A 27,953-nucleotide genomic window follows, 5' to 3' on the forward strand; every position below is an offset into this window, starting at 1 on the left:
TGGCCATTTTACTAAATATGCCCTGTGCTGGAGTCAGTGAGTCTGCATCACCCGGACTGTGAAAGGACACTAGAGCACATAAAACATTGATAAAGACTAGGTATTTGTAAAATAATTAGGAGAGAACATGTGATACGCACCTTCTGTGTTGATCCTTAGCTGTGTCAGGATTTAATTGTATACATTTATTTAGGGAACGAGTCTGGTTCTACTGAAGTCAGTAAACATTATACATGGCAAAAAAATATTGCATGTCTATAAACAGAACCTTGTTATTTATCCTCAAACTTAAATAATGCCAATTCTTTGGTCAGCAGCCCAAAAGGGGACAAAAAAAGGACAATTAACAACAACAAGTTAAAGAACATGAACAACCAGGCTCTGTTGTAAGTAATAAATGCAGGCAGATTGTGCATTAAATGTATTTAATATATTTCTTTTTTTAAGAAGCGCACACAAGCACTCATGTCATATCAAAAGATTCAAGTATAACAATAAAATTCATATATTTATTAAAAACAGGGTGGATGATTTCCCTCCAGAGCCGGTTTGTGGAGAGACTACCCACTCCCTATCTACCCCGATATATCAGAAAATTACTGCTAACCGCTAGAAGGAGCCCGCGAGAAATTCTTAAATGAATAGGGGTGAATGGAGATTAAAAAAAAAAATTAAAAATAGATATCATTCACGTGGCCAGGATTTTGTTTTATGTTCAAAAGTAGAACTAAACAACAACAAAAATCAAAGAAAATTTGCCTGTATATTTAATTTTTTTCTTCAGTAAACGGCTTTTAAAACAGGAAATAAAGACCCTGCATTACTGCTACTGTGAGCTGACTGGTTGGTGAACTGATGCTGGAGTTACAGCCAGATCACATTTTAAAGCTTTATGATAACTGGATTTTAAAAGATTTATAATAACTGGAGTTTAAACTTTTATCTGCGGTGCTGAATCATTTGATAGTGTTCTGTTGAGGAAATGAGTAAAAGTTTCAGTACAAAAGTAATGAAACATTTATAAACTCTGATTTTGCTCAGTTGCTCCATATAAACCCATTCATTTAGGGTAATTTTGGACTCACTCGGGAGCGCCCTCTACAGGTTCAACAATCCCACAACACATTCTGAAGTGACTATTGTCCTCTTTACTAGAGAGGCTCTGGTTTCCTCTTCAGCAGGGTATGATAGGTGGCAGTATGGAACTAGTTTTCCATCCGAAAACCCGCAGAAACAGAAACTGGATCTCCACGAGCTTTCAGCTAGTAAATCTGTAGGATTGAACAGTTCCAGTCTTCGCTGTGGATCAGCGGAGTCCGTTCTGAGAAAGAAATGATCATCAGTTAGATGGTAAGTGTTTCTCGTGCTCTCAAATAGCCCGTGTTCAGTTGATGGAATAGCTCGTTGTTTGGACAACATTGGACACAATAGGTTGTGCGACTTTTTTTCTGCTAAATCAGTATGTGTTCTTGTACTTATTATTACAGCTATTTTTTATATGTGTACATATTGTAATTTTCGAGTGATTGAGTGATTATTATTCAACATAAAGGGTTGTTACTGTAATAACTGTAATTTCCCCCTGGGATCAATAAAGTATTTCTATTCTAATCTAATCTAATTCCAGATGTTCCGCGTTTTACCGAGTCCGGCTTGGATTTCCAAACTCCAGCGCCTCCGATAGATCTCTCTTTCTCTCTCTCTCTCTCTCTCTTACTCTTTCAGTCTTTCCCAGATCTCCAACTTCTCCTTATTGCACTGCTCACATTGGCGGTTGTATCTGCTGTGTATTTGACCTGTTATTGTATCTGTGTTAGATTGTATTGTATACAAAATTAATAAAAATAAATAAGCAGATGGACGAAATTTTTCCTAAAAACAAAATGATTTGTTTTTTCTTCTTCTATTTAGTTTTATTTAATACCACTCCAGTCCAGATGATGGCGGTAATGTAACTGTAAAAATAACAGGAAGAAGAAGAGGAAGAGTAATACAGTCTAGGAGAGCAGAGTTTGTGTTTGGTTTTTAAGGATAATCAGCTTTTCTCTTAACTGGATCCAGTGTTTTATTTCTTGGTAAATAGTGAGGTAATTATAAGTTAGAGTTATAGAGTTAAAGTGTAAAGTGGATCTTAAATAGTTTAGTCCCAACACTTCCCTGGTTGAGTAGAGTTACAACGTTTACAGACGAGAAACAGATTTACTCCAGTTTTCACATTAAATCTTCTTTTCTCCTGCTTTACTCCAGTCTTCTCCGGATTACTGCAGGAGGAGACAGTTTTTAGAAGGTAAGTGAAGAGTTAAATTATTGTTGTAAATAAGGTCGAGCTGACGTGCTGAGAGCGTTCACCTAACTTAAGAAAAACATTCTGGGACCGTTAAAAAAAAATGGAAAATGAACGTTATAAGAACGTTCATGAACAGTGTTCTGAGAACGTTTCCTATAGCCTTACAAAACGTAAATATCGAGAAAATGGTGAAATTCCAGAATTTTTACAACAACAATACAACGTTATCTGAAAATTCTAATAATATTTTTTAGCTGGGCAGAATTAATTAGTTATAAGAACAGCATTTCCCCCGCTTTTTCCAATCTATCTTAAATGCAGTAGGGTAGGAGCGTTTAGTAGCCTGGCATGTGATGTTTTCCTGCCGCTGGCATCTTCCAGTTTTCTGTGACACATTCCACTTTTCTGGCTTAAATATGACACTTTCTCCGAGGAGCTTATTCCACTTTAGCGGACTTCACGAAATATTGATAAACTTACATTTTGAATGTATTACACGTTGCTGGGATGTGTAAAACGGCACATAGCTTAGCTAACTCTACTATTGCTGTCGGATTTGCAGCGTTAAGACTTGTAACAAACGAGAGTTAAGGCTACTGGGCTAGCAGTGTAGACTAATTGCCACTCCCGAGTGTAATATGCCTCAGAATATGCCACTCCTGATTGTGATATGCCAATGCTAGGTGTGATATGCTAAAACTGTGGTGATTTGTTGCTTAGTGTTACTGGCATTCTCTTTAGTTGCTTAACTTGTAGTATTAGCAGCTAGATGTTATTACCAGGTCAAGGTGGCCACGCCCCTATCCCTAGGGGCACAGTCACAATATATGTGCATTTTGTAAGTGCAAACACAATGGACTATATCACGATTATTAAATGATTGAGGTCATGTCCATTTATTGAACGTTAAGTTGATATTGTAATTTTTGAGCCTAGTTAAGCAACTAACTTGCTTAGTAGTAGCTACACGGACTTGATACCCCTCTGCATGTATTTTATGAATGATTAATTAAATAAATATACACTGTAGGAAACCCCATAATGCATCGTTTTCTGATAATAAAAATAAATAAATAAACTGAACTTCGTGGCCAGTGTGGCATCAGAGTGCTATTTCATAATCCGTGTATCATTCGTTCAATTAATATATTTAATTGAGAATCAAATCGAATAATTAGAAAAAATCTGTATTTCATTTTTCGTTTTTTTATATATATATATATATATATACACTGCTCAAAAAAATAAAGGGAACACTCAAATAACACATCCTAGATCTGAATGAATGAAATATTCTCATTGAATACTTTGTTCTGTACAAAGTTGAATGTGCTGACAACAAAATCACACAAAAATCATCAATGGAAATCAAATTTATTAACCAATGGAGGCCTGGATTTGGAGCCACACACAAAATTAAAGTGAAAAAACACACTACAGGCTGATCCAACTTTAATGTAATGTCCTTAAAACAAGTCAAAATGAGGCTCAGTATTGTGTGTGGCCTCCACGTGCCTGTATGACCTCCCTACAACGCCTGGGCATGCTCCTGATGAGGTGGCGGATGGTCTCCTGAGGGATCTCCTCCCAGACCTGGACTAAAGCATCCGCCAACTCCTGGACAGTCTGTGGTGCAACGTGACGTTGGTGGATGGAGCGAGACATGATGTCCCAGATGTGCTCAATCGGATTCAGGTCTGGGGAACGGGCGGGCCAGTCCATAGCTTCAATGCCTTCATCTTGCAGGAACTGCTGACACACTCCAGCCACATGAGGTCTAGCATTGTCCTGCATTAGGAGGAACCCAGGGCCAACCACACCAGCATATGGTCTCACAAGGGGTCTGAGGATCTCATCTCGGTACCTAATGGCAGTCAGGCTACCTCTGGTGAGCACATGGAGGGCTGTGCGGCCCTCCAAAGAAATGCCACCCCACACCATTACTGACCCACTGCCAAACCGGTCATGCTGAAGGACGTTGCAGGCAGCAGACCGCTCTCCACGGCGTCTCCAGACTCTGTCACGTCTGTCATGTGCTCAGTGTGAACCTGCTTTCATCTGTGAAGAGCACAAGGCGCCAGTGGCGAATTTGCCAATCCTGGTGTTCTCTGGCAAATGCCAAGCGTCCTGCACGGTGTTGGGCTGTGAGCACAACCCCCATCTGTGGACGTCGGGCCCTCATACCATCCTCATGGAGTCGGTTTCTAACCGTTTGTGCAGACACATGCACATTTGTGGCCTGCTGGAGGTCATTTTGCAGGGCTCTGGCAGTGCTCCTCCTGTTCCTTCTTGCACAAAGGCGGAGGTAGCGGTCCTGCTGCTGGGTTGTTGCCCTCCTACGGCCTCCTCCACGTCTCCTGGTGTACTGGCCTGTCTCCTGGTAGCGCCTCCAGCCTCTGGACACTACGCTGACAGACACAGCAAACCTTCTTGCCACAGCTCGCATTGATGTGCCATCCTGGATGAGCTGCACTACCTGAGCCACTTGTGTGGGTTGTAGAGTCCGTCTCATGCTACCACGAGTGTGAAAGCACCACCAACATTCAAAACTGACCAAAACATCAGCCAGACAGCATAGGTTCTGAGAAGTGGTCTGTGGTCCCCACCTGCAGAACCACTCCTTTATTGAGTGTGTCTTGCTAATTGCCAATAATTTCCACCTATATATATATATATATATATATATATATATATATATATATATATATATATATATATATATATATATGTATATATGTATATATAAATAACAGCTTGTATTTTCTGTTTATTTAATGATCCAAACAAATAGGAAATACCAAAAAAAAAAAACGGACCAGAAGCCGAATTTGATGTAGATTTTATGTGGGGAGAGCGCGCGCTCTTGCGCAGAGATTATTTATGCTGCATTTTAGTTTGATTTTTGCAACCAAAATAACATAAATACAGAAACTTTCAGTCATGAAATAAACCTTTTACTGATGCAGGATGACTATCTCTCTTTATTTCTCTCTTTCTCTTTCTCTCTTTACATATACTTCATTCACTATGCGTGTGTATAAATAAGCATTGCGTACCATTTTATATGCATGGGAAATCAGCCTGGGTTGGTCATAACTAATTATTTATTATTATTATTATTATTATTATTAGTAGTAGTAGTAGTAGTAGTAGTAGTAGCAAATAATGAGGCTGTGAAAGGCAAACTCAATTCAGAGCCTCTTCATTCTATACTCCCTAACCATTGCGGGTTGCACAACTAGTATTTTTACTAGTCTATTCGTTATTTTAAAAAGTAGTGGACTACTCATTTGCATAAGTAAAGCAAAACATATTTGTAAAATAGTTTTTTAAACAGCTGAACAGGCTCCAAATCACAGCTACATTTTCAATGTTTCTTTGGCATCGCCTTTAAAAAGGAAAATTAATACATTTGCAAAGTACTACAGCTGCTAATGGTCTTACTGTCCGTCCACACCGATTTCCATATGTTTTAAAAATGCTGCCTCAATGTAATAAATGATTCCTTGGATGTAATTAATATGTTTACTTATATATAGTAAATAATCCTCTTGATTTAATAAAGAATCTTTTTCTTAATACATAATTCCTTCAGTTTTAATAAACACTTCCGTTTAAATTTTTATGTTACTTTTATAAATAATTGCCTCAGTTTTATTAAACCTTCTGCTAATTTAATAAATAATTGCCTTAGTTTTTTAAACTGTTCTGTTAATGTGATAATGTAATAAAGTTTTAATAAATCATTCTGTTAATATAATAAATAATTCCTTCAGTTTTATTAAACCTTCTATTCATTTAATAAATAATTCCCTTAGTTTTAGAAAACATTTGTTACTTTAATAAATAATTGCCTCAGTTTTATTAAACCGTTCTGTTAATTTAATAAATTTATTCCCTCAGTGTTAATAAACCATTCTGTTAATTTAATAAATTTATTCCCTCAGTGTTAATAAACCGTTCTGTTAATTTAATAAATTTATTCCCTCAGTTTTAGTAAAACATTCTGTTAATTTTAGAAATAGTTCCCTCAGTTTTAATCATTATTTTAAATTGAATAATTCTCTCAGTTTTAATAAATCTTTCTTTTAAATGTAATAATTCTCTGTTTTAATAAATCTTTCTTTTAAAATTAATATTTGCCTCAGTTTTAATAAATCGTTCTTTTAAATGTAATAATTCTGTTTAAATAAAGTATTCTGTTAATTTAATTAATAATTTTCTCCTTTTTCATAAATAGTTTTTATTTTAATAAATAATTACCTCCTTTTTTATAAATCGTTTTTTAATTTAATAAATAATTACCTCCTTTTTATAAATGTTCTGTTAATAATAATTCCCTCAGATTAATCAATCATTCTTTTAAAGTTTTAATAAATAGTTTTGTTCATTTAATAAATATTTCCCTCCGTTTTAATAAAACGTTCTGTTCATTTAATAAACAATTTTCTTTGTTTTAATGAATCGTTCTGTTCATTTAATAAATAATTCCCTCCGTTTGAATACATATTTTTCTATTTTACAACAGTTAGTACCGACCTCATAATCTGGGTCCGTTTCCCAAAAGCGCAGTTGCTAACTACGTTAGCATTTTACATAGTCTGGACGATGCAGCTGCGACGCAGGTGTTTCCCAAAAGCGTAGTTGGAACTATGGAGGTAACCACGTTAGTAACTTACATAGTGCGAACCTTAGTTAAGCTACTCAGGTGTTTCCCAGAACCGTAGTTCCAGCGAACCTTCGCAACTACCATGGTTCAGCTGCGTCGTTCCAACTACAGCTCTAGACCTGTCGTTAGGAGCTTGTCTTTAAAATTTAGCTTTATATGGCAAACATAAATCCAGTGTAGTGAAAAAAGTGCACTGAAGTGCTCTTTAGGTAAAATGTATTTTACAATCTTGTAAAGATGTATGCCAATTATTCAAGCAAGCATCTCTTGAGTAAAGATAACTTCTGCTGTGGACATTTATGAATTAGTATATATCACTGTAAATACGTAGAAATATGTAGGCTACATTAATAGATATTTTTAATTGCCATTATGAAAAAACATTAAGAGAATAAAAACACAATTGGGATTCGAACTAGGCTTCCATTCGGCAGCTGTACCGTCGTAAACGTTACCCTGCCACTGATATAAAGAAAACGTGTGTTTAAAAGTAACACTGTCACAATTAATAATGAATTCATAGCAATTATTGTGTAGATTTTAATGGCATTTCATTGTTATTGTTGTCGGTTCCTGTTGTGGTGCTGATTACCATATAAATAGCCTAATCATATATTAGTAACATGTTTTTGGCATAATATAAGAATCTTTTGGTAGAGGTGGATTTAGGCCTGTACACTGGATAAGGAGATTGATTCAGGAATTAAAAAAATAATAATAATTCAATTAAATAAATGAATATAATAATAATAATAATATTATATTGTTGTCATTATTATTATTATTATTAATTATCTTGATTCGTTGTTTTCATTCTGTTTGTTCTGCGTTTGTTCTGATTGTAAAATACATTTTTCCTAAAGAGCACTTCAGTTTTTTCAATCCACTGGATTTCGACAGGTCTGCTGTAGTTGGAACGACGCAGCTAAACCATGGTAGTTGCGAACGTTCGCTGGAACTACATTGCGTGATTATTATAATTTTCCAGACTATTAATTTGCGGGATTTTTCTACACATATATGTGGTCCCACTCCCACATCGCCTAATTAAACTCCTGCTCCCGCCAGTAACAATTAAATTCTGTCCCGTGCCACAAGATATTCTGACAGGTCCTGCAAGTGCAGACATCTTTCTGCACCTTTGCTGCTGCTTTTGTTTCCTCCGACTAGTCGACTGCTCCCCACTCTGGGGTGCGTTTCCCGTACAACGACGGAGCCTAGCATTGAACTAACGTGGTAACGATGCATCGTTAAACTAACTAACATCTGAAGTACGACCGTTTCCCGAAACAATCGTACTTTGTTGGTACCACAGAAGTCTGAACTATGTTGGTTTAAACCACCGTGGTCTTAACTAGGGTGTTTCCAGATGTGTTCGGCCAGACTTTCCCAGCAGAAAACGTGCAAAACTCACAATCTTTAAAATATTATGCCAAAAATATGTTTCTAATGTATCATTTAGGCTATTTATATTGTAATTATCACCAGAACATAACGGACAACAATACTATTAATAAAATAACAATGAACTGCAAGTAAAATGTACACAATAATTGCTACCCACTGTGCAAAAGGACACTGGGCCAGATCCGTTTTGAATTGTGCCGGATCTGGGCCAGATCCTTTTTGCTATCTGGGTATATATTAATTATTATTTGTAACAGACAGTGTTACTTATAAAAAGCATACACATATTTGCTATTGCAATATTTTTTAAAAATAAAATAATCACCATTCTGAATGAGTCTTATTCAAATGAGACCTGAGAAATGTGTGTTACTCAGTGGTTCAGCAGAGCGCCTACGACGGTGCAGCGCGCGGTGTTCTGTCGAATTGTGCAACCCATCGAGATGTGCTTCTCAACACCAGCGCCCATGCGTGGAAACATTTTTTATTAATGTATTGTTTTTTTTTTATGGTAATTATGTTCTTTTTGGTTGCATTAAACAACCAGAAACCCCTTGCCATTATTTCTAGTATTACAAATGCGTAAATGACAGCTGATGATAATGAAAGTAATAATAAGTTAGCAATAATACAAAAAATAAGGTTTATAATCCCCCCTAATAACCCTATACTGTTTCCTGATATTTTGATTCAGGCTTTCCAAATATTCTACGGAAAGCATGTTTAAATATGGGGCTTTTTCTAGCAATTTTATATTTAAAAATTAAATATGCACTAGGGTAGTACGGTTTGACAGGGTAGCAAAACTCGACAGAACACCGGATGGAAGCCTAGTCCAAATCCCAGTCGTGGTTTTATTCTCTTAATGTTTTTTTTTCATAATGGCAATTAATGTTATTATTTTTTACATATATATTAATGTAGCCTACATATTTCTACGTATTTCCTGTAATATATTATTTAACAAATACTAATTGATAACATTTGTATAGGCCTAGAAACACACGTTTGGCAGTGTTAAATCAACACTGTTAGTGTAAAATTAACACTTATTAGTGTTAAACTTTACACTCTCGGTGTTAATATAACACTAACAGTGTTGATTTAACACTGCCAAATTTCCTGTGTATTGGCTAAATAATACATTTTCTTTATTCACACTCTGTCTGGCCCTGTTACCTCCGGAGGATAATTAGGTAATTCAAAACACCTGCTTATTGCATATCTTATTCACAGAGTGCATATAGCACAGTGGGTTTAAAAAAATAATTATTACCTATTTCATAAATGTTCACAGCACAAGTTATCTTTACTCAAGAGATGCCTGGTTGAATAATTGACATACATCTTTCCAAGACTCTAAAATACATTTTAGCTAAAGAGCACTTCAGTGCACTCTTAAGACTACACTGAATTCATGTTTGCCAAATAAAGCTAATTGTTAAAGACAGACTGAATTTTATTATCTTACCTGGGCGCACATGGGTAAAAGTGAAGTGGCTCAATTAATGTAATTAACACAAACATAAAAAATAGGTACACTTGACATCTTAAATCCGCGTGCAGCAATATTAATGTGATTTATCAGCTTTCTGAATCCTACCGTGCATCGTCTGCACTAATCTCCAGGAACTAAGCTCCTAACGACAGGTCTAGAGCTGTAGTTGGAACGACGCAGCTGAACCACGGTAGTTGCGAACATTCGCTGGAACTACGGTTTTGGGAAACACCTGAGTAGCTTAACTAAGGTTCGCACTATGCAAGTTACTAACGTGGTTACCTCCATAGTTCCAACCACGCTTTTGGGAAACATCTGCGTCGCAGCTGCATCGTCCAGACTATCTAAGTTGCTAACGTAGTTAGCAACTACGCTTTTGGGAAACGTACCCCTGGTTAGTGTGTTAGTCAGTACCCCCACAATCTTTAATCCTGTTCTTCCTTGTGCACCATATGGCTAGTTCTGCAGTACCATATAAAACGTTTAAAATCAACACTATTTTTTAGCCACGGAATACTTAGGACCATGAATAAAAAATCTTAATAATAGAGCCTAAAAAATTCAAGCCCCAATTCTTAATTAAAATCAGAATCTGACCCAGCCGTGCACACTGGAGAAACACATGGAAAACTGTCACCCACCCTCTTCTCAGTGGGTCTCTTGTACAGCGACCGCCAGATATCTTTAGGGGAAGAGTCAGTCCCAACAACCACTGTCCACTTAGTCTCTTTAAGATATCTTAAATACAGCCAGTATACAATACCCCCCTTCTGGAGCATGTTGAAATGGCTGAGCACAACTGTAAACATATGAATATAATTGTATCCAAAGATTCTTGAGGTATGTTTATGTTAAGTGTTGTTTTAAATAAGTGGAACATTTATAGATCTGGGCAAGTGAGCGAATTGTAAACGCAGTCATTACAGTTCAGTAAATGAGGTTGTGTTTGGAGGCTAATGTGTGGCGGGGGTACGGGGGATGGGTTGTGTCGGAAATCCACCATCAGCTCTGTTAAAAAGGCAAGGCGCCATCTAGCTGCCAATGACTGAAGTTATTGTTCAGGCATATTTGTGGACAGCCGTGTTGCAAAAAATCTAAGTGGGCGGCACTTTATAGTCCAATTCATAATCAATTTTGTCAATAGAACCCATGGTTCATGACTTATGAATCAAAACATAAAATGCTTTGCTATAGCACCACCATCAGGCCAATGAAGGCATGCTTTGGTGGTTTAGTCACAGCTACTGTACCTTGTGTCCAAATATGTTCTTTCTAGCCCTTACAGTTTTTGCTCCAGATCCTGTTTTAGCCGAGAAAAATAATAATAACAAAAAAAAAACATACAATTCGAATAAGTAGTGCTGGGACCTTAAAAATATGTATTAAACAAACGTACAACATAAATTTACCTCATGAGTGCTACAGGTGCTTCTCTTATTATAAATTTACCGTAGCATGGGTAATTATAGTTACAAGTATACATCAGAAATGCTTTTCTAATAATTTATATGTATAAATATAAAAGTTCCCCAGAATGGCTTTTATAATTATGCAATAACTGCTGTCTGAATTCGGAATTAGAGGTCGTGTGCTGAGGACAGTAGTGAAGGAGTTGTCAGATGTAGCTTTAAGATCTAGTCAGTGGTTGTGGTTCAGAAGGGCTGAGGCTACGTGGGGAAGGGAATGAGTTTGTGCTTCAACAGCAAGCTTGGAGGGGGGTGGGTCTGGGACGCCAGACTTCACTGTTAAGCCTTCTGGAGGTGTCGTGGGCTTAATTCAGTGAACCACTGACGAAGAAAGGTGCCTACCTGATGACCCCTGAGAAGAGCTTGCACTAAAGTTGGTGTTTAGAGTTTGGATGAAGGGGATTGGTGTGGTCCTGCTGTTCTTGTAGTAATTTGTCTTGTGAGTTTTGCAGACGTCTGAGTACTTGGCAGTTGAGGCATGGACCATGAACATAGTTCGCTAAGCTTCTGGATTCTTGTCGAGCCGGTATCAGATGGTAGTGGTTGCTGTGTTCACAGGGAGGAAAGACCCTGTGACAGCATGGAAGACAGCTGACAAGAGGGAATAGACCCTAACGGTGCTGCCATGGGCTGTCAATCCATGGTAGCAGCCACCATGTTTAACCATGTGTGTGCAACCAAGCAAGCTACATTGAGAAAGAGAAAAGCAATACCCCAGGAGTCAGCGAGAGCAGGGGTGGAAGATGACTCACAGGCGGGTAACACGTTTACGGACTCTGGAACGGACATGACTACGAGAAGTGGGTTAAGCATAGAGGCAGGTGAACAACACTTTGAACAGAATTGTTTGAGTTCTTCGCTTATTCCCAATTTCGATATCAAGCTAATGTTCGTGGTGTTAGTCTGTATGAACCATACACCGTTTTGTAGTTAAGTTTCAGTTCTGTTACAGTTGTTGTGGAACTGCTTTTTGGCGGAAGGCACAGTCCATATTAAAGCATATTCATTCTTAATTTCTTAAATTTCTTTGATTTATTTTCTTTATTCATTTTGTAAAAAAAAATGTTGTATAAAAGCAATAGAACACTCGAAATCGTGTGTTATCACGAATAAAAGGCTGTGATCATCTACAGCTGGGGGGGCACCTTACTGGTGTTTTTTTTTTGTAGCTGCTTGTGTTCTATCACTCTTTCTGACTCTTAACACTCTTTCTGACTTCTATCGCAGTTTCTGTCCAGCGGGTGCTGCTGAGCCCCTTCACCGTCACAAAACACTCACAGGCGGACACACTCCACACTAACCTCGCGCCAGTTGCGCCAGTCCCTAGCTAGGTAGCAAGCTGCACATAATGTCAGACAGTTTTAATGTTGTGGACCGAATTTTGGCGAAGCCATTTGATAGACTTGCTTACGAAGAAAAACTTAAGAGTTAAACAGCAGGGCAGATCAACTCCTCAGATTAATTTAGAGCAGAAGGTGGGGTCTGTCCTGGTATGACAAAGTGAGCTGTCTGACTGGAAGTGCTGTAACAAATAAAATGTACTGTTGGCCTCTTGATGAAACCATCTCAGGGAGGGTAGAATTTACATGTAAATAAACCGACACATTTTAAGATGTAGGCCGAAATTGAGCTTCCCGTCCTTTTTTTTTTAACTCTTTATTTATGCAACATTTTGAAATGCTAGCTTCCCCTCTTTGAAAGATCAGCATTCGCCACTGCTCAAATGTGCTGTTACCATAAATGCAGCTGTTTTTGACTGTTGGGCAAATTGTATAGACTGAATGTTTTATGCTTTTTAAAGTGAAAGCTGATGCAAAAATACAAATTGAAAAAATGTATTAAACATACATACAACATACATTTACATTTGCTATTCTAGTTTTACTATAGAGGTGCTTCTCTTATTATAAATGTACTTTAGCATGGGTAATTTTATTTACAAATATACATCAGAAATATTTTTCTAATAATATATTAGAATAAATATAAACGTTTCCCCACAATAGCTTTTATAATTATGCGTTTATATGCAGTCATATATATCATCTAGGAATTATATTCTAAATATATTGTAATCAAAGTTAACCTAGGCTAACTCAGAAATGCTTTTCTTAGCATACATTTATCTCAGCTGGACAATGGTAATGTTAAATTTACCATGGCAGTGCTTTTCTAACCACAATTTACCGGAAACCTTGTCCAAAATGTGTTGCTTAAAATCGTATTTGATTTACTTTATACAAGGACAGTGTAAAAATGTAGCCTCACATTTGCCAGCTGCCTGCCATTGCTGTAAAAAAAAAATTGCATGTAGATTTCCATTCCTGATTGCAGGCTCCCAATTTCCTGTTTGCCAGGGAAGAGATTTGCATTTTGCACCACAAACTGGAAATGAGTTTGGGTTTTGTTTTTTCTTTGCTTTTTCCAGAACTGAATATCATCCTGTTCCAGGTCTCCTGCTCCTAGTGTCGACTTCCCAAACTGTTTCAAATTTAGCTATGGAAAAACACTCAACCAGAACATTTCACACAGAGGTTAAACTAGAAGAAGGAACAAACACGGCATCCACAAAAATCTCCAATGCTCTGCAAACATCCTCGCCTACCCCTCCCAAACAAATGCAGAAAAGTACGGGCAAGAAACTCTGCTCAGACTGTGGAAAGAGTTTTAGTCAACAGAGTCATCTCCAACAACACCAGCGCATTCACACTGGAGAGAAACCGTATCACTGCTCAGACTGTGGGAAGAGTTTTAGTCATCAGAATCTTCTCCAACGACACCAGCGCATTCACACTGGAGAGAAACCGTATCACTGTTCAGACTGTGGAAAGAGTTTTAGCCGTCAGAGTACTCTCCAACAACACCAGCGCATTCACACTGGAGAGAAACCGTATCACTGCTCAGACTGTGGGAAGAGTTTTAGCCGTCAGAGTACTCTCCAAAAACACCAGCGCATTCACACTGGAGAGAAACCGTATCACTGCTCAGATTGTGGAAGGAGTTTTAACTGTCAGAGTACTCTCCAACAACACCAGCGCATTCACACTGGAGAGAAACCGTATCACTGCTCCGACTGTGGAAGGAGTTTTAACTGTCAGAGTACTCTCCAACAACACCAGCGTATTCACACTGGAGAGAAACCGTATCACTGCTCAGACTGTGGGAAGAGTTTTAGTCATCAGATTACTCTCCAAAATCACCAGCACATTCACACTGGAGAGAAACCGTATCACTGCTCAGACTGTGGGAAGAGTTTTAGCCGTCAGAGTACTCTCCAACAACACCAGCGCATTCACACTGGAGAGAAACCGTATCACTGCTCAGACTGTGGGAAGAGTTTTAATCAACTGAGTCATCTCCAACGACACCAGCGCATTCACACTGGAGAGAAACCGTATCACTGCTCAGACTGTGGGAAGAGTTTTAACTGTCAGAGTACTCTCCAACAACACCAGCGCATTCACACTGGAGAGAAACCGTATCACTGCTCAGACTGTGGGAGGAGTTTTAACTGTCAGAGTACTCTCCAACAACACCAGCGCATTCACACTGGAGAGAAACCGTATTATTGCTCTGAATGTGAGAAGTGCTTCCGGTATTCAAGTAGTTTGAAGAGACACAAATGCATTAAGATTAGTTATAGAACTGGTCCTTAAAACATCAATTTAACTTTTCAGGAGTAACAGTTAACTCCAAAAAGAGGTAGCAAACTGGATGTAGAGTAGAAAATCCAGCAAAGGTTTGTGTTTCTATCTAGCAGTTTCTTTTATATGCATTAACCAATACTCACCTTACATTTGATCATTTTTACTCAGTGTATTTTACACGCATTTATATAGAAGATTAACCAATAATCACAATATATATTCTTTACATATATAGTAAAACATTGTTTGATCAGGCATGTGACTAACACAGACTCTATTGTGACAAATTAACCCACATGATACATAAGGCGTTTACTAACACATAGGGTCTATTGTATGGCGGTCTAACCACGCGCCACTAACACATTAACATATAACATATGAGCAGGGGCGTAGCAGCAAATTCTGGGCCCTGTACACCCTCTATGTTAATGGGCCCCTATCCATGCCAGTAAACAAAGGAAAGTGAGCGAAAAAAAAATCAGGATTTTCATGGGCCCCTCTCCCTACTCGGGCCCTGGGTAGTCAGGTCCACTTTTCCCCCCACTACCACGCCCATGCATATGAGATCTATTGTGAGACTTGTGTAGCTCATGCTTGAAGCATTTCGTTCACTGCATGTCTCTGACTAACGACCATCAATCATCAGCTAGTGCACTCTGTATGAACTAAATTGATACAAAGGAGGCTTCGGGACGAACTGTGCGGCCTTTCTCTCTGTGCGTGCAAAGTCCTTCACCTACCAAAGCGGGAGGAGGACACGCGCACATAGGGAGGGCGGCACTGTCTAATTACTGGAACAATATCACACTGTCTGACTGGACCCAGTCAATTCTTAAAACAATACCACACTGTCCGGCTGGACACAGTCAAGGCCAAACACTAGTGGTCCGGTCAGACCTGTGAAACTTGAACACTAACACGTGAGATTATGCATACTAACATGAGATGATTTTAGCAACGCCTCATCAGCAGGTTTCACGTCATTTGGGGTATAAACATGGAGTCAGATCAGAGGGGGGTCAGAACTTTTACTGGGTCGGCTGTTAACTGTCTTGTATGTATTGATTCTCCTGAATTCAGTAATAAATACTTGGTTTGCTTTCAACTTCACTCCACCTGTCTACGACTCTCTATCAAACGAACACGTAGGGGAGTTGTACCCCGGACGAGAGGTGGGGGTTAACCCACCTTTCATTTTCTTTTCTACAACAGTACTTAAAAATTAAACTAGCTGATTTGAAAGGTGTATTTTAAACTTTTACAGGTTTGCTCCAATCATTTTAATAATTCAAATGCTTTAATAAAAGGACTTATATAACCACTTCTGACGTGATTTCTATAACAATGTTAAAGATAAATGTTAAGAAATTGTTGTGACATTTATGTTAAATCATAAAAATGTCATATGCCTCTTATCACAATGATAAACAATATGAATGAGCTGCTCATTTGTATCAATATTCAGAACATAGTCTGGATTCTTATGGGTTAATCGTGATGGAAAATTAATACTTTAGCTTGCTTAAGTTAACTTACTACTTTTAGTAACTTACCGATAAAAGTAGCTTAGTTAGTGCTAATTCCCTTCCTTTACGTTGTTTCAAATTTTGTTAAACCAGCTACTAGGTAGCCCTAAAGGTAGCCAGAACTAATGAACTAAGACACACTATCGCCAGCTCGCTTCATCCTTCATGACGTAAACATTATGATGACACAAAAATTACCCTCAGGCATTATCATATATCTATCATATGTAATATTTTTATTTACAAACATCTCTTTTCTCCATCTGCTCCCACGATATACCAAAACAGTATCTGAATGACATGTAACATTCTAAGCCGCTAGGTGGCGCATGTCTAAAACTACGGCTCGTCTAGAACTGCAGATCTAAAACTGCAGGCCTAGAACTGCAGATCTAAAACTGCAGATCTAAAACTGCAGGTCTAGAACTGCAGATCTAAAACTGCAGGTCTAGAACTGCAGATCTAAAACTGCAGGTCTAGAACTGCAGATCTAAAACTGCAGGTCTAGAACTGCAGATCTAAAACTGCAGGCCTAGAACTGCAGATCTAAAATTGCAGGCCTAGTACTGCAGATCTAAAACTGCAGGCCTAGTACTGCAGATCTAAAACTGCAGGTCTAGAACTGCAGATCTAAAACTGCAGGCCTAGAACTGCAGATCTAAAACTGCAGGCCTAGAACTGCAGATCTAAAACTGCAGGCCTAGTACTGCAGTTCTAAAACTGCAGGTCTAAAACTGCAGATCTAAAACTGCAGGCCTAGAACTGCAGATCTAAAACTGCAGGCCTAGAACTGCAGGTCTAAAACTGCAGGTCTAAAACTGCAGGTCTAGAACTGCAGATCTAAAACTGCAAGCCTAGAACTGCAGATCTAAAACTGCAGGTCTAGAACTGCAGATCTAAAACTGCAGGCCTAGAACTGCAGATTTAAAACTGCAGGTCTAGAACTGCAGATCTAAAACTGCAGGCCTAGTACTGCAGATCTAAAACTGCAGGTCTAGAACTGCAGATCTAAAACTGCAGGCCTAGAACTGCAGATCTAAAACTGCAGGCCTAGAACTGCAGATTTAAAACTGCAGGTCTAGAACTGCAGATCTAAAACTGCAGGTCTAGAACTGCAGATCTAAAACTGCAGGCCTAGAACTGCAGATTTAAAACTGCAGGTCTAGAACTGCAGATCTAAAACTGCAGGCCTAGAACTGCAGATCTAAAACTGCAGGCCTAGAACTGCAGATCTAAAACTGCAGATCTAAAACTGCAGGTCTAAAACTGCAGGTCTAGAACTGCAGATCTAAAACTGCAGGCCTAGAACTGCAGATCTAAAACTGCAGGTCTAGAACTGCAGATCTAAAACTGCAGGCCTAGAACTGCAGATCTAAAACTGCAGGTCTAAAACTGCAGGTCTAGAACTGCAGATCTAAAACTGCAGGCCTAGAACTGCAGATCTAAAACTGCAGGTCTAAAACTGCAGGCCTAGAACTGCAGATCTAAAACTGCAGGCCTAGAACTGCAGATCTAAAACTGCAGGCCTAGAACTGCAGATCTAAAACTGCAGGCCTAGAACTGCAGATCTAAAACTGCAGGCCTAGAACTGCAGATCTAAAACTGCAGGCCTAGAACTGCAGATCTAAAACTGCAGGCCTAGAACTGCGGTTGGCGCTGCAATAAAGGAAAAAAAAAACACGAAAGTGCCATTCCAGAAAAACGAGTATTTTAATCTTCGATTTAAAAATATCTAAGGTCAGGGCTTTTCAAACTTTTTCATTCAGTTACTTCTGTTTAAGAGCTGCATATAGGCAGGACTAACTACAGTAGCACATAAATGTGTTTAAACTGTTAATGTAGTATTTTGTAAAATACTTGTTCACATTCAGCTTCACCGCTGTTCAGAAGTTTAAATCAGTTTCCGCCTTCTTTTGACAGATCTGTTAAGGTGATTGGCTGCAGTAAAAATGATGGACAGCTTGTTCTGTCTGAGGATTGGCTTAATAAAAAGTGATTGACAACGAAAGTGTAGTATCTGATTGGCTGCAGTCGAAAATGATTGACACATGCTCTGCCCTTTAGCCACGCCCACTGTGGGCTCCGGTCTGCAGCATTACATAAATGGGAATTTGCTGTATTTCTCGTGTTTTTTATTTATAATTAATTTGTTTTTTTTGGGGGGGGGTGCATTAAACAACCTGGACGCACTGTCATTGCACAAAAGTGTAAATGGAAACGAATAATTACAATTATTATTATAAATAAATACAAAAGCAGTTTGTAATGAGCTTTATTTGCCATGATACAATGATTTATGCAATCCAAATCTAATAACGTACATCTACTGGAATTGCACTGGGTATATGCCCTAAAATAGTGCTTCTTTGTATTTTTACACTTAAATATACATTAGGGCAGCATGGTTCGACAAGATAGGACAATTCGACAGAACACCGGCATGCACCGCGGGGAGGTTGCGGTGGAGCAGCCGGCTCATACTGTCATACTGACAGTTTATAAGTCGAGCTCGGGCAGGGTCGAGGCTGGAGACGTCACACCATGCATTGTTTAATATCGCGATATCATCGCCGAAAAAAAAACCCAACGCGATGTCACATTTTTCCAATATAGTGCAGCCCTATTTTCTTATCACATATTTACCGGAACACTTGACCAAAATGCGTTGCTAAAAATTTTATTTAATTTACTTTATACAAGCACACTGTAAAAATTTTGCCTCATTTTTGCCAGATGCCTGCCATTGCTGTTAAAAATCATCGTAACACTGACATTTGCTGATTGCAGGCTCACAATTTCCTGTTTGCCAAGGAAGAGATTTTCATTTTGCACCACAAACTAGAACTGAGTTTGCGTTTTTGTTTTTTCTTTGCTTCTTCCAGAACTGAACACTGACCTGTTCCTGGTCTCCTGCTCCTAGTGTGACTTTTCAAACTGTTGGAAATTTAGCCATGGACATACACTCAACCACAACATTTCACAAAGAGGTTAAACTAGAAGAAGGAACAAACATGCCTACCCCTCCCAAACAAATGCAGAAAAGTACAGGCAAGAAAAAAACTCACCACTGCTCAGACTGTGGGAAGAGGTTTAGTTATCAGTGTAATCTCCAACGACATCAGCGCATTCACACTGGAAAGAAACCGTATCACTGCTCAGACTGTGGGACGAGTTTTAATCAACAAAATGCTCTCCAACAACACCAGCGCATTCACACTGGAGAGAAACCGTATTACTGCTCAGACTTTGTTTGTTTTAATCAACAAAATGCTCTCCAACAACACCAGCGCATTCACACTGGAAAGAAACCGTATCACTGCTCAGACTGTGGAAAGAGTTTTTGTCACCAGAGTCATCTCCAAACACCAGCGCATTCACACTGGAGAGAAACTGTATCACTGCTCAGACTGTGGAAAGAGTTTTAACTGTAAGAGTAATTTCCAACAACACCAGCGCATTCATACTGGAGAGAAACCGTATCACTGCTCAGACTGTGGAAAGAGTTTTAGCCATCAGAGTACTCTCCAACAACACCAGCGCATTCACACTGTAGAGAAACCGTATCACTGCTCAGACTGTGGGAAGAGTTTTAGTCAACAGAGTACTCTTCAACGACACCAGCTCATTCACACTGGAGAGAAACCGTATCACTGCTCAGACTGTGGAAAGAGTTTTAACTGTAAGAGTAATTTCCAACAACACCAGCGCATTCACACTGGAGAGAAACCGTATCACTGCTCAGACTGTGGGAAGAGTTTTAGTCAACAGAGTACTCTCCAACTACACCAGCGCATTCACACTGGAGAGAAACCGTATCACTGCTCAGACTGTGGAAAGAGTTTTAACTGTAAGAGTAATTTCCAACAACACCAGCGCATTCACACTGTAGAGAAACCGTATCACTGCTCAGACTGTGGGAAGAGTTTTAGCCGTCAGAGTACTCTCCAAAAACACCAGCACTGGAGAGAAACCGTATTATTGCTCTGAATGTGAGAAGTGGTTTCGGTATTCAAGTAGTTTGAAGGAACACAAATGCTTTAAGATTAGTTATAGAACTGGTCTTTAAAACATCAATTCAAATTTTCAGGAGTAACAGAAAACTAAGAAGAGGTAGCAAACTGGATGTTAGAAAATCTAGTGAAGGTTTGTGTTTCCATAATGTGCTTGGGTAGCCAAATGTACTGTATTAGTGCTATACTATACTACTGTAATGAACACCTTTTCCACATGTAGTTTTGCCAAGTTTGAAAGTTGTACACTCTGCACCAGTCTGTCTCTCATTCTTAATGTGATGCCAAAGAAGTTCGGACAGGGGCAACAGAAGACTGGGAAAGTTGAGGAATACTAAAAACACCTGTTTCATTTCACAGGTGAGCAGGTTAACTGGAAACAGGTGTGGGTCATGATTGGGTATAAAGGAAGCATTCCTAAACAGCTCAGTTTTTCACAAGCAAGGATAGTGCGAGGTTCACCACTTTGTAAACTTCTGTGTGAACAACTAGTCCAAAAGTTTAAAAATAATGTAAATAAACATGCAACTGCAAGGAATTTAGGGATCTACAGTCATCATCTACAGTCTATAATATCATCAAAAGATTTAGTGAATCTGGAGAAATTTTTGCGCCAAAGAAATAACACTGAATGTCTGTGACCTTCGACCTCTCAGGCAGCACTGTATTAAAAACCTACATAATTCTGTAACAGATATTACCACATGGGCTCAGGAACACTTTAGAAATCCATCGTCAGTGAACACAGTTCGTCGCTCCATCTGCAAGTTCAAGTTAAACTCTGCCGTGCAAAGCCAGATATCAACACCATCCAGAAACTCTACCGTCTTCTCCAGACTGAGATCATCAGAGATGGACTGACGCAAAGTGGAAAAGTGTCCTGTGGTCTGACGAGTCCACGTTTCACATTGTTTTTGGAGATTATGGATGTTGTTTTCTCTGGGCCAGAGAGGAAAAGGACTGTCCGAGTGTTCTTAGAGCAAAGGTCTAAAGCAGCATCTCTGATGGTATGGGAAACCTGCACAACTGTGAAGCACCATTAAAGCATTAATGCTTTATAAAACATTTAAATGTGATCCCAATTCATTAGTAAATTACAGTTACTTTTGGAAGATGGTTTACTTTATGGTGATATCTCTGGAAAATAGTTACGTTTTTTACTTAGTGAAAATCCCCTTAAGGCTTTTTTATATGTATTTTACCAAAAATCCATATAGGTATAAGTAGTCTTACAGAACAATTTTTTAGTTTTGTTTATCACCATAAAAATAAATTTGTATGTAGATCAAAATCTTACATAAAAGACATTACCCAATTTTTATTGTGCTTAAAAGATGTACATCAGCACGGTTAGAACACCTCTCAACCAATCAGATTGTGAGGTCAGAACTAACTGTTGTATAAATGTCTATAAACCCAAATACAAATAATAAGCATAACCTAATAAGCTAGCTAACACAAAGTGACGTGATGGATTTACCCAAACATTACAGTATTTTATTATAAGCAAAATAGCTTTTCTCAGTCGATAAACAGAAACACTAAGATTTGTACAGCACATTTCCACGACTTTTCCAAAATATTCTCGGTATTTTTATTTTTCTAAAACTTATCCAGGCCTGGAAATTGATATTTTCAAATTCTATGACTTTTCCAGGTTTTCGAACCCTGTGTTTATGATGAATAAACATGTTGATGGACCTGTGAGTGTAGTAATAGCCAGGAGGCCATAGAGCATGTTTTTATTCAGTGTTCTAAATACAACCTAGAACAACAAAGACTAGTTGCTCCACTAGAGGAAAAACAGACCCAGTTCAGTCTAAAGCGCATTATTCAGTTAAATACAGGTGATATCTGCTTCAAATACTTTAGTAGGTTCCTGAAAAATACAGGACTAATTAACAGGATTTAGGTTTGACCATAAGGAGAAATTTATAGTAAATTCAATAATAATTTTAGGAAAATGTTATATACACAAATCTAAATTTGCTAAACAGATACCCTTATTCAAAACTTTTTTTATTCAGACTTAAATAATTATTTACACATACTGACGAATTTTCGATTAATTAAAAATAATCAGTGTCATAAATCTATCAATGTTTTGAAGCTTTTCAAATTTATTTGAATCACACTTTTTTTTCTGTTTGTTTAGGTTTGTTTTTTGTTTGTGTTTTGATGTGATTGTGATGATAGTTGTACATGCTGTGTATTTGACTTATTGCGTTTATTGCATGCTGTTGAACTGTTTTGTATACAAAATTAATAAAAATAAATAATCAAAAAAGCAGATGGACCGTGGTGTCTTCTTTATCCTAAAAAAGGATTTATGTTTTTTTCTTCTTGTATTTAGTTTTATTTAATACCACTCCAGTCCAGATGGTGGCGGTAATGTAACTGTAAAAATAACAGGAAGAAGAAGAGGAAGAGTAATACAGTCTAGGAGAGCAGGCTTTGTGTTTGGTTTTCAGGAATAATCAGCTTTTCTCTTAACTGGATCCAGTTTTTTATTTCTTGGTAAATAGTGAGGTAATTATAAGTTAGAGTTATAGAGTTATAGTGTAAAGTGGATCTTAAATAGTTTAGTCCCAACACTTCCCTGGTTGAGTAGAGTTACAACGTTTACAGAAGAGAAACAGATTTACTCCAGTTTTCACATTATATCTTCTTTTCTCCTGCTTTACTCCAGTCTTCTCCGGATTACTGCAGGAGGAGACAGTTTTTAGAAGGTAAGTGAAGAGTTAAATTATTGTTGTAAATAAGGTCGTGCTGACGTGCTGAGAGCGTTCACGTAACTTAAGAAAAACATTCTGGGGCCGTTAAAAATAGACAGATAAACGTTATAAGAACGTTTATAAACAGTGTTTTGAGAACGTTTCCTGTAACCTCACAAAACGACCTGTAAACGTTTAGAAAACTGGACAGATGAACGTTATAAGAACGTTTATAAACAGTGTTCTGAGGACGTTCACGGTAACTATACTAAACGACCTGTGAACGTTAAAAAACTGCAGAAATTCGAGTAGAGCATTCCAGAAAACTTTCCTTAAACTAAAATAAAACTGATTTCATTAGAATCTGAAATTTCTAATAATAATTTTATCGGCTGGGCAGAATGAATGAATTATGGGCACATTATTATTCCCCCGCGTTTTCCGTTCCACCTTAAATGCAGCAGCTGTTACACTGAGAGCAGAAGTGCAGCTGGTTCTGCAGATGGATCATCTCTTCTAAACTGAAGAAAAGTGATGATTGAATGTTTGATTATGAGGCTGAAATGAGGGGATGTCAGTAAAATGCGAGATCAACGTTAGATACCAACACAATATAGCTGACTAGCTGGTATAAAACAGTGATTTAATGATACAACACAGGTAGAATGTGAAGCGTAAATAATTAATAACTAGCTAGTTAGCTAACTGACCCATTGTTTACTCCGAGCAGGACAGCCCCCGGCAAAAGTCTAGTAAATTCACCAAATGAAATTATGAAAAAACACAAAACCGTTAATAAGAAGCGCTTATTAAGTAGCAATTAGCACTGGGTAGCACAAGTACTTATTCATTTACCTCAAAGACTGCAAGGGAATAATGTAAAAATAAAATAATAAAAAAAGTGATCAAATATATACTGTTGTGTGTACAAGTCATTGGCTAAATATGCGCCACAACGCGCTCAACTTGTATTCGGAAACGAGACGGATAGTCATTGGATAAACGCTGGGCTTTGTCCCGCCCATCGCTCAGCGTCTCTGGAGGTCTATTGGGTGATCTGTCTGAGGCTGAATCCCTTTTTGATTGACAGCGTGTAAACATCCGCGCTGGGAGCATTTAAATTTCACTCTGTTCTGAGTTGAACCGGAGACTTTTCTAATCCTCTTAGCGGCATTTTCTTTATTACAAATGACTAGCGACAAATCCAGCTTCTATTTCTGCTGTTTTTTTTTAGTAGCTGCTTGTGTTTGGAGACTTCTGTCACTCTTTCTGACTTCTATCACTCTTTTCTATCGCAGTTTCTGTCCAGCGGGTGCTACTGAGCCGCCCCCCCCCCCCCCCCCCACCGTCACAAAGCACTTACAGACGGACACACTTAACACTAACCTCGCGCCAGTCCCTATCTAGGTAGCAAGCTAATTCGATAGTCTTCCTTACGAAGAACTTTAGATTTAACAGCAGGCCAAATCAACTCCTCAGATGAATATGGTGCAAAAGGTGGGAAAAAGTAAGAGTTATTTTCCTCTGTCCTGGTATGACAAGCTGAGCTGGCTGACTGAAAGTGCTGTAACCAACAAAATGTACTGTTGGCCATGCCTCTAAATGAAACCATCTCAGGAAGGTTAGAATTTACATATAAATAAGCCGACACATTTTAAGATGTAGGCCAAAATTGAGCTTCCCCTCCTTTTTTAAAACAATTCATTTCTGCACAATTTTGAAATACTAGCTTCCTGATTGCAGGCTCCCAATTTTCTGTTTGCCAGGGAAGAGATATTCATTTTGCACCACAAACTAGTAATGAGTTCTGTTTTTTCTTTGCTTCTTCCAGAACTGAACACTGACCTGTTCCTGGTCTCCTGCTCCTAGTGTGACTTTTCAAACTGTTGGAAATTTAGCCATGGACATACACTCAACCAGAACATTTCACAAAGAGGTTAAACTAGAAGAAGGAACAAACATGCCTACCCCTCCCAAACAAATGCAGAAAAGTACAGGCAAGAAAAAAACTCACCACTGCTCAGACTGTGGGAAGAGTTTTAGTTATCAGAGTACTCTCCAACGACACCGGCGCATTCACACTGGAAAGAAACTGTATCACTGCTCAGACTGTGGGATGAGTTTTAATCAACAAAATGCTCTCCAACAACACCAGCGCATTCACACTGGAGAGAAACCGTATCACTGCTCAGACTGTGGGAAGAGTTTTAGTCAACAGAGTACTCTTCAACGACACCAGCGCATTCACACTGGAGAGAAACCGTATCACTGCTCACACTGTGGAAAGAATTTTAACTGTAAGAGTACTCTCCAACGACACCGGCGCATTCACACTGGAAAGAAACTGTATCACTGCTCAGACTGTGGGACGAGTTTCAATCAACAAAATGCTCTCCAACAACACCAGCGCATTCACACTGGAGAGAAACCGTATCACTGCTCAGACTATGGGAAGAGTTTTAATCAACTGAGTCATCTCCAACAACACCAGCGCATTCACACTGGAGAGAAACCGTATCACTGCTCAGACTGTGGAAGGAGTTTTAACTGTCAGAGTAATTTCCAAAATCACCCGCACATTCACACTGGAGAGAAACCGTATCACTGCTCCGACTGTGGAAGGAGTTTTAACTGTCAGAGTAATTTCCAAAAACACCAGCGCATTCACACTGGAGAGAAACCGTATCACTGCTCAGACTGTGGGAAGAGTTTTAGTCATCAGATTACTCTCCAAAAACACCAGCACATTCACACTGGAGAGAAACCGTATCACTGCTCAGACTGTGGGAAGAGTTTTAATCAACTGAGTCATCTCCAACAACACCAGCGCATTCACACTGGAGAGAAACCGTATCACTGCTCAGACTGTGGGAAGAGTTTTAATCAACAGAGTCATCTCCAACAACACCAGCGCATTCACACTGGAGAGAAACCGTATCACTGCTCAGACTGTGGGAAGAGTTTTAGCCGTCAGAGTACTCTCCAAAAACACCAGCACATTCACACTGGAGAGAAACCGTATCACTGCTCCGACTGTGGAAGTAGTTTTAACTGTCAGAGTAATTTCCAAAAACACCAGCGCATTCACACTGGAGAGAAACCGTATCACTGCTCAGACTGTGGGAAGAGTTTTAGTCATCAGATTACTCTCCAAAAACACCAGCGCATTCACACTGGAGAGAAACCGTATCACTGCTCAGACTGTGGGAAGCGTTTTAGTCATCAGAGTACTCTCCAACAACACCAGCGCATTCACACTGGAGAGAAACCGTATCACTGCTCAGACTGTGGGAAGAGTTTTAATCAACTGAGTCATCTCCAACAACACCAGCGCATTCACACTGGAGAGAAACCGTATCACTGCTCAGTCTGTGGGAACAGTTTTAGTCGTCAGAGTATCCTTCAACGACACCAGCGCATTCACACTGGAGAGAAACCGTATCACTGCTCAGACTGTGGGAGGAGTTTTAACTGTCAGAGTACTCTCCAACAACACCAGCGCATTCACACTGGAGAGAAACCGTATTATTGCTCTGAATGTGAGAAGTGCTTCCGGTATTCAAGTAGTTTGAAGAGACACAAATGCATTAAGATTAGTTATAGAACTGGTCCTTAAAACATCAATTTAACTTTTCAGGAGTAACAGTTAACTCCAAAAAGAGGTAGCAAACTGGATGTAGAGTAGAAAATCCAGCAAAGGTTTGTGTTTCTATCTAGCAGTTTCTTTTATATGCATTAACCAATACTCACCTTACATTTGATCATTTTTACTCACAGTGTATTTTACACGCATTTATATAGAAGATTAACCAATAATCACAATATATATTCTTTACATATATAGTAAAACATTGTTTGATCAGGCATGTGACTAACACAGACTCTATTGTGACAAATTAACCCACATGATACATAAGGCGTTTACTAACACATAGGGTCTATTGTATGGCGGTCTAACCACGCGCCACTAACACATTAACATATAACATATGAGCAGGGGCGTAGCAGCAAATTCTGGGCCCTGTACACCCTCTATGTTAATGGGCCCCTATCCATGCCAGTAAACAAAGGAAAGTGAGCGAAAAAAAAATCAGGATTTTCATGGGCCCCTCTCCCTACTCGGGCCCTGGGTAGTCAGGTCCACTTTTCCCCCCACTACCACGCCCATGCATATGAGATCTATTGTGAGACTTGTGTAGCTCATGCTTGAAGCATTTCGTTCACTGCATGTCTCTGACTAACGGCCATCAATCATCAGCTAGTGCACTCTGGATGAACTAAATTGATACAAAGGAGACTTCGGGACGAACTGTGCGGCCTTTCTCTCTGTGCGTGCAAAGTTCTTCACCTACCAAAGCGGGAGGAGGACACGCGCACATAGGGAGGGCGGCACTGTCTAATTACTGAAACAATATCACACTGTCTGACTGGACCCAGGCAATTCTTAAAACAATACCACACTGTCCGGCTGGACACAATCAAGGCCAAACACTAGTGGTCCGGTCAGACCTGTGAAACTTGAACACTAACACGTGAGATTATGCATACTAACATGAGATGATTTTAGCAACGCCTCATCAGCAGGTTTCACGTCATTTGGGGTATAAACATGGAGTCAGATCAGAGGGGGGTCAGAACTTTTACTGGGTCGGTTGTTAACTGTCTTGTATGTATTGGTTCTCCTGAATTCAGTAATAAATACTTGGTTTGCTTTCAACTTCACTCC

The 27,953-nt window shown here is 38.9% G+C and overlaps 2 protein-coding genes and 3 pseudogenes across 15 annotated transcripts in view; all 5 read left to right on the top strand.

The window, feature by feature from the left end:
* Positions 1 to 2,151: 2,151 nt before the first annotated feature.
* The window catches only part of LOC125780519 (zinc finger protein OZF-like), a 108,810-nt gene continuing 83,008 nt past the window's right edge, over positions 2,152 to 27,953 (top strand). For 11 of the 13 annotated variants that reach the window (XR_007427507.1, XR_007427519.1, XR_007427506.1 and 8 more), the window contains exons 1-2: positions 23,153 to 23,242; positions 25,059 to 27,811. Coding sequence is in view for 1 of the 13 variants with exons in the window: in XM_049469056.1 (XP_049325013.1) it covers positions 25,128 to 26,843 (1,716 nt within the window). In the remaining 12 variants the exon portion in view is untranslated. Of the gene's footprint in view, positions 2,288 to 23,152; positions 23,243 to 25,058; positions 27,950 to 27,953 lie in introns of those variants that run through there. The other 2 variants (XR_007427505.1, XM_049469056.1) reach the window with 2 other exon arrangements.
* On the top strand, positions 2,182 to 19,444 carry LOC111188781 (zinc finger protein 239-like). Of its 2 annotated transcripts, XM_049469156.1 has the most exons (3): positions 2,182 to 2,287; positions 13,756 to 14,906; positions 19,386 to 19,444. In XM_049469156.1, coding segments are annotated over exons 2-3 (1,083 nt in total). In that variant the 5' UTR covers positions 2,182 to 2,287; positions 13,756 to 13,825; the 3' UTR covers positions 19,388 to 19,444. The 2 variants fall into 2 exon arrangements, with proteins under 2 accessions (XP_049325113.1, XP_049325112.1); XM_049469155.1 differs by lacking the exon at positions 19,386 to 19,444 and having other exon boundaries at positions 13,756 to 14,987.
* LOC125785381 (zinc finger protein 239-like) lies at positions 19,455 to 22,803 on the top strand (annotated as a pseudogene).
* LOC125785681 (zinc finger protein 850-like) overlaps positions 23,153 to 27,953 on the top strand; it is a 92,606-nt pseudogene continuing 87,805 nt past the window's right edge.
* The window catches only part of LOC125784903 (gastrula zinc finger protein XlCGF26.1-like), a 31,644-nt pseudogene continuing 26,843 nt past the window's right edge, over positions 23,153 to 27,953 (top strand).

Source organism: Astyanax mexicanus, chromosome 1 (genome assembly GCF_023375975.1).
Source record: "Astyanax mexicanus isolate ESR-SI-001 chromosome 1, AstMex3_surface, whole genome shotgun sequence".
NCBI lineage: Eukaryota > Metazoa > Chordata > Actinopteri > Characiformes > Acestrorhamphidae > Astyanax > Astyanax mexicanus.